Source organism: Meleagris gallopavo, chromosome 5 (assembly GCF_000146605.3).
Source record: "Meleagris gallopavo isolate NT-WF06-2002-E0010 breed Aviagen turkey brand Nicholas breeding stock chromosome 5, Turkey_5.1, whole genome shotgun sequence".
NCBI classification, from domain to species: Eukaryota; Metazoa; Chordata; class Aves; order Galliformes; family Phasianidae; genus Meleagris; species Meleagris gallopavo.
The window spans coordinates 36,909,151-36,919,660 of NC_015015.2; the positions used below are offsets into that span (position 1 = coordinate 36,909,151).

The following is a 10,510-nucleotide window of genomic DNA, read 5'->3' on the forward strand; positions in this document are numbered from 1 at the left end:
GGTTTGGTTTGTATTTTTTGTATGTACTTTTTGTTTGTTGTTTTTGAGCAGTGATGGAGGTATAGAGGTATGTATCTCTGTATTTCCAGGTGCCACTTTATCCATCTGCATTCCATCCCCGAGTTCCGTTGGTTACAGACCAGATTTCTAAATGGGACAGAAATTTAAACAAGCCAACCTTGGACGTCTTAGTCTTCTACCTTCTGCTCTGCCCCCTGCAAGATGTTTGCAACTGTCACAGCATAGGGGATAGCATGATTTTTGTGTGCTCCTCCATAGTAGAAAGAAGGAAATGGGGCAGTGCTTTCTCTATGGTTTGGAGAGCCCATACCTAAGGTCAGGCACCTTTAAGTATTGGGACACTTCTTTTCTCTGTGAGAGGGAAGACAGCTACCAACAAAACATACCATAGGCCATTGCTGCGAAGGCCTTGGCAGGGCCTTTCTCCATCACAGACAGGAGAATGAGGGAGCAATGGCTCTGCAGAGTCAGTGCCACACTATAACTATTCAGGATCTCTTCCCCATGTTTATCCCACTGTTTTCTTAACAGATCTCTGAATTAGCTGAGGCACTATTGTTCATTAGTCACTTCAATTGTTCAATAGTGAATTCCCCTCTAACCTTTGGGTGCCTGGCAGAGAGACCACCTGGTGGTTGTGTTCAGGTTTTCTCTTAATGACCTTTTATTACAAATTTTTCCTCCCTTCCTGAGTTTGAATGCAGATTTTTTTTTTAAAACGATTCAATAACTTAGGTGCTTTGGAGGGGGAGTTAACTTACTTTTCTCCTTATTTCTTAATGGTTTTTTGTGTGTGTATGTGGGTTTTTTTTGTTTGTTTATTGTATAGTGCTTATCGTTTACCCTGATAGATCTCAATAACTTAAGCTTGGCTCACCCAGAGGGAGGCTGAGCTGAGTAAATGTGTGTGCAATGTTGCTGGTAGGGAAACAGCTCCTTGGAAGGACCAAGCCAACTTGACCATGTAAACATACATGATGAGTATCTGACCTCCTGGGTGATGGTCAAGAGACAGACTCCTGTTCTGGCCTGATCTTTGACTCCGGTGATCCCCCTTATTCCCTGGATTCAAGAGACCCTACTGAAAGATTGCTTATTGTGCAAGGCAAGGAGTTGTGAATACCATCCTTACCATGCATCTGCCTGAGTGAGATGGCTGATAGTCCTGAGTGAGATTTGGCGCACAGGTTGCCTCTTAGCTGGTGGAGACTTCAACATAAATATTTCTAATAGAACTGCACTTACGTGCACAAGTACATGTAACACAGCAGAGGTTGTGTTCACAGAGTTCATTGCATATGGATGTTTACAAAGACCAACGTTTTTTCTGTTTCAGAAGAGGTACAGAGCAATTTTAGTATGAGAAAATGAGGGAAATGAGGCAGGATACCAGCTTGGTTAATGGAGGCCAGTTTTACTGTCAGCATTGTGAGCACCTGTAGGATGCATGCTCTGTGCAGTGTCATCCTTTGTGTTAATGACAAATGTCTCCCTAGGTTGATGAGGATGGCAAGGCCAGGTGAAAACCCTACGTTTGAACTGGGGGTGTAATTTAAAATGTTCTCTGGCCAAGAGGAATTTTGTCTCCTTACTTTCCCTCATTTATCACTGACTTCTTATCTTTGACTCTTTGCCAGTGATAGAGGGATGCTAGGCAGAGAAGGATTAGGGTCCTAGCAGTTGGAAAATGCACTGGGACCTAGGTGAGATGAGATATTTACAATTTTGTCTGCGTAAGTCAGATAGAATGCAAAAAATAGTTGTATTTGCACATTTGCTGCTGTTGCATGGGATTCAGGGCACACATGGCCTTCAAGAGCTGCAGCATGATATTGTCAGACATACTTTTGCTAGGTATTGTGTTGACCCATATTCAAAGTGTGTCTTGTGCTAGTTTGGCTTAGAGGATACTTGAATTTGGATAAACCACTGTATCTTTGCTTGCAAGAGGTGAGTACTGATTTACAGCTTATCATAGCACATCTGGTTGGATCTGTTAGCCGAGTGGTCAGCCACAACTCCAGCTACTAGCAAGAAGGATTCTTCCCATGCCATATAAGGGAATTGCTCCTTCTAATATGAGCTCAGAAAGCTCTTTCCTAGTGTTAGTAAGTAAAGGAATGATAACCCCGTGATCAGCCATGCAGGCCATGTGCAACCTTTACTGCTCTCATTTAACTTCATACCCATTTTATGCCAGCCGTAGAAAGTGATGTCACCATAAACAGTGCCAATAATTTTGACGTTACATTTGAAAAGATACCAATAAAGTGTTGCCAGGCTTATGCAAGCACTGCAGTTTTCCCTAGCAGTCAGTTGACTGGAAGCTTTCCTGGGGTGGTTGCTGCAGGCAGGGATCTGGGGAAGTCTCAGTACCCGATCAGACATTACACTGCTGTGACAATGCACTACAAACCCCCAGGTCCCATCAGTGTGAACGGGGGGATGCTCTGGGAAAGACTGAGGAAGTGAGCAGCGTGAAGAACAGCCCCATAACTGTACCCAGCCAGAGCACTGGCCCTGTCCAGCATAGGGGTGACGATGTCATTGTATTTTTCACTGGAGGTTTAATTGTCTACTCTCAGTTAGAGGCTTGTACTGGAGAAGAAGAAAACAGGGAGATGCATTGTTGTCAGGGAGAACTGCGTGCTGAGAAGATAGGACCGTGACCGTGGGTGGCACTATGACAGTGGATTATAAGCAAAGGCAATGTCACAGAAGTCCAGAAAGCTTTCTGGGTTTTTTGGTGTGGAAGGATAGGGACCTTGAGCTGTATCCTCACTCCAAAAGCTCAGTGTCAAAGATGGCTTCTTTGCAGGAATCATGCAGAGCGATAGCTTGTCTCCCTTAGCTGAAGATCAGAGCCATGGGTTTTTTATCAGAGAATAGACAGTGTAAGATGGCTGGCAGCCCACGAGCAGTGAAGATTCTCTCCTCAACGGTATTGGGATTTTGTTCTTTTCCTTAGTTTCTGATTGTCCAACAGCTGTATGCAGCAGCTCCCCATGACCTGGCAAAGGCACATGCTGGTGTGTCAGTATGTCTGCATCTGTTTGTCTGTGCACGTGTACATACATTTACTTGTGGCCATCTAGTGGACATTCCAGTGTGTGCTGCTTCGGGCTGAGACCATCTCGTGCTCAATCAACAATGCCCATAACACGAAAGAACGCTGGTGAAATACTGTGCCGAAGACACTATGTAAGATATGGTGAAGAAAAATTCACCATTAGCTATTTTGGTGTTTTTCCTTAAGGCACGAGGACTGCTTGGGCAGGGAATATAACTGTTTGTTAGAAAGACAGAGCACAGCCCCTCTCAGCTTCGAAAATAGAAGCCAAGAAAATTACTGTAACCAACAAAAGTCTTAGATTGTGCTCACTGAAACAGGACACAGTAACACCCTAGATGCCTTGAACAATCCCTTTGCTGATTAAGATTCCTGGCTCATGTCTACTCTCAAGCAGATTCCTCTCTTTAGCAGACAGTGTTTCAGAAGCTGATTAGGTAAACAAACTAATATGATGAATGTGGTTAACAAGGACACATTGAGTCTCATGTCCCTTTGCGAAATGAGAGATTCCTCCTACTACAATTTGCTCTTCTGCACTATCAATAATACAAAGGAGTATCAGCCATCATTTGTGCTTCAGAGGAACCTGGCAAGAATAACCTTGCCAGTTTTTGCTCTAAAGTGCTGTGACCCTGCAATGCAGTGCACGGTGCCTATGATTTGACTGCCTGGGGTAGTGGGCACTGAGGATGAAAATTAGATGATGGTAGGATTAGAAATATTCACATTTGTAACACTTTCCAGTACTGCTGGTTTTGGTAGGGGTCTGAGAAAGACAGGCATGTGGAACAAGCACTCAGGAGTTGATGCTGGAGGTGCTGGCATTTGCTGCAGCTAGTGTGCTCACATGGCTGGATTTGAAGCTAATGTGTCCTGTGGTTAAGAAAACATGAAATCTGGGATGCTGTCAGAGTAATGGGACAGGAACAGCTATACTGCTGATAGTCGTCAGCAGAGGTACAAGTTTCATGAGCATTACGCCTTGGAAATATCCCAGTGCATCACTGAAACACTCCCCTTTCCTACCTGATGAAGGTCAGGCAGGAAGCAGCGCCAGACCCTTTTCTAAAGAGAGTTGGAAGATGAGCTCCTTCAGGCTGGAGTGACCGAGTCTTTCCTAACAAATGTTTCACAGAACGTTTTCTTTTGACATACCAAATCTCACCTCCTGCTGCACTGTTTCCTCTTTCCTGCTCTTGGGAAAGGGTATGGAGAAGGTGGTTTTGGCCAATACAGATAGATGAATTTCTCCGGTGTGCCAGGAGACGGGGACAGGGGGGTCTTCATGTGTGCCTACGATGAGATAAAGAGGCATCCATCCCTCAGAGCCCGGTCAGCTTTCCCTTCCTTCTGCGCCTCGCCTAATGCTGTCTCTGCTCAGTCACTCCCTCTAGCGTTCATCCCTACCCTACAACGTCATGAAGTACTTCTCACATCCTTTTCTAATTCAAGAAATTTTTACTCCTTGTATCTGAAATATCTCTCCTTATTCAGATCTGTGCTTAAAAGTGTCTTTAAAGAAGTTGGTTCTTAGGTATTCTGGTCACTGCCAAGAAACCAAAGAATAGCAAGACAGATTTACCTACTTCAATGTTATCCTGTTTCTGAGGATAGGACTTCTGGAACAAGCATCCCCTCTTTCACAGAGGTGAAATTAATAGGATGCAAATTATCTTAAGTGGTAGACTGTTGGTCCAAAAAATGCCTTTGCCCACCAGATTGCGATAGCTTTGCAAAAACATCAGATATGCTTCAGTAAACACAGTCTGAAATTAATAATGTGTGTTGGGTCATGAAGTGTGGAAGTACAAACCCAATCCTTTCAGCATACCCAATGCTGTGTCATGGAGAACCAGAGGAAAGCAAGTGAGAGGCAAGCTGCAGGGGTAAATACAGCATTTCACAAAGCTGAACACACAGGGTGGGAAGGGACAAGTCCAAATGTAGACAGAGTTAACATTACTTGAAGCAGAACCAAATTTTATGAAGTCAGAGGAAGTTGTAGAACAAACATCTGAAAGTAAAAACAACTTCAGCCAAAGAAGACAAAATGCCAAAATTTCAAGTAAATTGAAAACAAACTATACAGGAAGGAAAAGTGGGATACCTACAGTCTACCTACCTACAAATGCATTTTCAGAAGTTGTGGCTGACGCACCAACACCACTTTAAGTACCTCAGCATTAGTAAACCTGTTGCACAGTTCTGCTCAGAATGGAGGCATAGGAAAATTTTGGTAACGTGTCAAGAGATCCTGAGAAGGAAGTCTTAACTATGGAGCTGTATGACTGAGAGCAAAATCACAAGATTGGGCCTTAGAGAATAACATTGCCCATCCACATTGGTGTTGCATTGAGTCTGCAGGTGCCGTACTGGAGCTTATCTCACCATGATGTGTGGGATGGGGTGGTGGTAGAGGAGCTGGGCTGGGTCCTGGCCTTGGAATATTTGACATTGAGCACCATTAGTTTCACTTGAGATCCTATCTGAGGTTAAAGTCTTGGTGTCAAAACAAGATGGACAGCCCCTCCTGCTAGAAATTCTGCCATTTCAATGTTTCTTTTTTCCCACTTCAAAACCATGAGGAAATTCCCATCAAATTTCAAAAATTCATTTGGGAAATCTAATGATCTGACAAGGCTGTTGATGTCATTTTGATTTGCCCATTTGGCATTGTAGCGTAGATTTTGCTTGTTACATGGACGAGATTAAAATACAAAATTGAGAAAAAACCCATAGATAATTTTGATTATGCTTCCACTGACTGGACGCAGCATTTATGTACAACTGAATCAGCATTTTGTCAGAAAATTTTCCACCAGCGCCAGTCAAAATTGGTCTGCCTGTGGCAAAACCTGGGCTGCCTCCTGCATTTCTTTGCTCATGCTGGAGGAAAATAGATGTTCTGTTGCTGCGGGTTTTGGGGCAGCACTAAGAGAGACAACTGCTGTGGCAGGACTGAGACCTGGCCATGGAGCATGGAGAGCCTGGGGAGCATGGGGTGAGAAGTTTGGGGAAACAAGGCAGGAAGAAGGGAAAAGAGACAGGTGGTGAAAGCCTCAGTGGGGAAGCACCTGAGGATAAGAATTGAAGAGATTTTTAAAAGTTGCCCACTTGGTACCTGTTGGAAAAAAAAAAAGAAAACTGTGCTTGGCTGAAAATACCAGTGAACATTTGTGCAAGCCGTTTTGGGTACATGGAGAGGTGTCACTTCAGCTCCAGACCAAGGCAGATTGGCAGGTGCTGTTGCTGTCCTCTGGATTTTGCAGAGGAGATGCTGGCTTGTCATGCTTCAGGAAGCATCGTGGTTGTAACAACCCCTCTGCTGGGCACAGGGGGTCTTCGCCAGGAGAAACTGGGATCCTGGGATCACAGCTGCCAAGCCCATGTCCTCCATCCCTGCAGAGGATGCTGTGCCGTCTCTTCTGGGCAGGCAGGTGAAAGAGGTGAGCTCACTGTGCTCTGAAGGGGCCTGGCAAGGCTGCATCCAGACATAGGTCTCACTGTCCCCACGGGCCGGGGGTCTCAGAGCCCTCTGTACTCTCCCCTGCAGCCCATGCTCCCCCACAGCTGAGGCAACAGAGGGTTAAGCTGTCAGCTCTGTAATGTTAAACAGGTGTCAAAGGCACCTCCATATATCTGCAGATTGAAATCAAATTCTTTGCAGTATAAAAAGATAAATTACCCAGGCGATTCCCGCCTCATCCCACTCATCAGGCCAGCGCCAGACGGCAAGCAATTTTTTTTTTTAATGTGCTAACGACCTAATCAAGCAATCAAGTCGGAGAAGATTGCGGAGTGACCCCGAGCATCCATCTGCCAGCGAGACCCCGCCATTCATTTCCATTCTGCCACGTACTTTCCGGGAAAGGGAGGGAAAAAATAGGAGGAAAAAAAAATCCTAAACAAATTAACACCCAATTTTCTGTGAGTCTAATTAGTTAAATGAGGAGGTGTTTGGGGTGTCCACAGGGAGGGATGGGCTGCCTTTTGGAGAGGCGACTGGTAACTCCATGGCATTAATTAGTGCAGGTCAATGGCGTGGTTCCCCAGGGACCTGCTGCTTTAATTTCCCGTGATATTTCAGTGCCTGAGGCCCATCGATTCAAACTGAAATTAACTTATTTTTCAATCAGGCCTGGGCTGCCCCTGGGGCTGACTCTTCCTTTGCCTCCTTCTGAATAGACCTCGAGCAATTTTTCATCTAAAGCTGATGCCTCCGCTCTGCGGGAAGGGAGGGGTTGTGGGGAGGGAGGAGGGCAGGCAAGACAAGAGGGATGGAAATCGGAGAGCGAGCACTAATAGATTTCTGCGAGCCACCCCTGCCTCCGCCCGCGTCTCTGCTTGCTGCCCCCCAGGTCACAGCTCGGAGATTATTCTGCCAATTTTCTGAGAAGATGTGGGTCTTTTCAAACAGGGAATTCAAGGCAAGCGACACAGATCAGCTCCCCCTTCTCCTGCCTATCCAGAGCATCTCCCCCAGCTCTGCTGTCTCTGTGGCACCGCAGCACACAGCCCCTTGCTGCAGCTCAGGCGCCCAGTAAATAATGAAAGCAAATCCCAGACACGAGAGCCAAACTCTGCTGGAAAAAAGACAGTGCAATGGCAAATTAATTACATCCTGCAGAGAGGGATGGGACCTGCTCTCATGCTTGGCCCTTGTTGTTCCTGCAAGGAGGAGGGAGAGAAATACCCAGCGGCTGTTGTATGAGGCTCTTGGGAAGATGTACACGTGCCTATCTTCATCCTCTTGCACAAGCACACGTGTGCGGGGATGGGACATCACATCTCCTGCCCTTGATGCTCACATCTCTCTCTATCCTCCACTCCAGGTCTGGTTCCAGAATCGCCGGGCTAAGTGGCGGAAGCGAGAGAAGTGCTGGGGCCGGAGCAGCGTGATGGCCGAGTACGGACTCTATGGAGCCATGGTGCGTCATTCCATCCCACTGCCTGAGTCCATCCTCAAGTCAGCCAAGGACGGCATCATGGAATCCTGTGCCCCATGGCTCCTGGGTAAGAGAGCAACTAGCCTCACAGGGGTGGCAAGGAGGTCAGGATGAAGAGGGGTGTGAGGAGAAAACTTGATGGAACTCCAGCTTGCTCAGGATCCCTGCAAAGTTGTACAGAGTGCCAAGACTCTCTTGCACTCATCCCACTTCCCTTCCTCTGGGCATCCAACAAAGCTGGACTGCTGCCCTGTTTTGCTTTGTTTGCTGTGGAGGAGGGATAGTGGATGTAGTGGTTACCCTAATGTTCTCCTGCTCTTTGTTTCCTGCTTTCTGAACTTCCAAGCTGGTTTTGTCCCAAAACTGATTGTGGGCATCATATCAGTGGGCTGTCCTTCTGTCTGCATGAATCTGAGGAGGCAAGGGTGGGTTGTATGAGGAACTGATAGGGAAAGGCAGGGAAACCTCCCCTGATCCAAATAGCAAATGACCCCAGGGACCCAGGCCTCGTGTCTAAGACCCTCATCCCGACTGAGCCAGGGCTGCACTTGCGCGCGGCCAGAGTGCCTGGCGAGCCATGACTGCTGTTTGAAGCAAGGGTTTCTGCTTTTCCTTAATTCTGGCCTCTCTTTATCTTTGCTGTTTTCAGTTCAAGATGGCTTTCCCATGCCCAGGCGCTTTTCTAAACCCGAATACCAACAATTCTTTTTAGGGATGCACAAAAAGTCTCTGGAAGCAGCGGCTGAGGCGGGGAGGAAGACGGAGGTGGAGCGCCAGGCCCTGCCCAAGCTTGACAAGGGTGACAAGGAAGAGAGGGGCTCGGATCCCAAAACCGCCATTTCCCAGGAGGAACTGAGAGAAAACAGCATTGCTGCCCTCAGGGCCAAAGCTCAGGAGCACAGCACCAAAGTCCTGGGGACCATTGCGGGGGACACCCCGAGGAAGCTGGAGAAAGGGGAGGAGGTGGCAGAGGATGAGAGGCAGACCGAGAAGTCCAGTGCATCACAGAAGGAGGAGAAGCTGATCTAGGGAAACAGGCTGCGGAAGCCAGCCCTGACAGATACTGTGCCCTCTGGGGGTCACAGCCCCCTCTGATGGCCAGGCCTCCTGGCTGCACTCACCCAGGGTGTGGGACCCTGGTTTCTTCATGTGGGGCTACCCAGGGGTGCCCCCAGCCTGCTCCCCTGATGCACAGCCCTATCCTTCACTCCTCCACTCCTAGGGGTTTCCTTTCCCCGGCCCATTCCCATCTCCATCGCCACCCCAGGGCAGGTTGCAGCTCCAGGTCCCTCTGGTTGTGGGTCTGGGTCTAGCGTAAGGCCCCATCCAGCCCCCTCCAGGCCAGTGAAGCCCAGTTCCCCTTCACCTCACATTGCATTCCGCTGCGTTCCACACCCCAGGGGACCCCACTGCCCCTGGTATGATAAGTCCATGGCCCTGTGTGTGTGAAATGCTGAGCCTCTGCTATACGGCTCTCCCAGCTCAGCACTGATAGCTGCTGGGACAGGGCTGCAGGTTTGGAGGGGCTGATTTCTGCCTCCATTATGTGAGGAAATGCAGGTTTAGCTTGCAGACACCATGCCTCATTCCCAGCTCACGCCTCCAGTGACCCCAGCCTACACTGTCATCTTCCCCACACGCACTCGGAGGCCAGTGCCACGCACAGCTAAGCCCTCTCAGACAAGACATTTTCCCAAGGTATTTATTGAAGTAAATTTGTCCCGCTCTCTTCTGAGCCCTGAAGGGAATGACAGCCATGCAGACGCAGCCCTGGCACACACTGTAATGTGTACATAAGTCTCCTCACTGACCCCACATGTGCACGCAGACCCATGCAGCCAAACCCACTATTCTTCACAGCATCCTGTGCTGATATCACCCTTCTGTCCCAGTCAGGCACCTCTCCCCAGAGCTGCTGTTTTAATTCTGTCAGAATTAACCCCTTCCATCCAGCCCCATCTGTCTTTGTCCCCCGTTTGTTTGACGTGTTAGATTATAGCCCATGGTGTGTAAATAATGTACATACAGTGAGAAAAGAATTCAGTATTGAGGTGTTTGAGATATGGAGCTGTAATAACTTCTAGTCATTCAGAACCTGTGATTTATGTGCCATTTTCTGTAAAGATATGTACAAGAATAAAACTAAACTGGAATACGGTGTGTGAGTCTGGTCTCTTTTTCAAGGAAAATGAATTCAGCCAGAGCTGAGAGGGGTGAGGTTTCAGACCTTACCCAGAAATACTTCAGTGAGCTCCAAGCAGCACAGAGAGGTTCTGGACCCAAAGGAAAGAAGGGCAGAAGAAAGCTGTAATGAGGCAGGAGCAGCTTCGCTCCACTACACAGGTGCTGGGGATCTCAGAGTGAGGAGATGGGCTGCAGTATTTCACCCAAGCCTGCCTCCTGCTCCACCAAGACCTCGATTAGTTTTGCTACAAGCTGTTCTAATGCATTTAGAAGAGATGGAGAGCCC

At 47.7% G+C, this 10,510-nt stretch overlaps 1 protein-coding gene across 1 annotated transcript in view; it reads left to right on the plus strand.

Annotated features, from left to right (window-relative positions):
• Positions 1-10,245, plus strand: part of VSX2 (visual system homeobox 2) — an 18,223-nt gene extending 7,978 nt beyond the window's left edge. Inside the window, exons 4-5 of the mRNA XM_031553774.1 lie at positions 7,927-8,107; positions 8,753-10,245. Of these exons, the coding sequence (XP_031409634.1) occupies positions 7,927-8,107; positions 8,753-9,069 (498 nt within the window). The 3' untranslated portion in view covers positions 9,070-10,245. The remainder of the gene's footprint in view (positions 1-7,926; positions 8,108-8,752) is intronic.
• Positions 10,246-10,510: the final 265 nt, after the last annotated feature.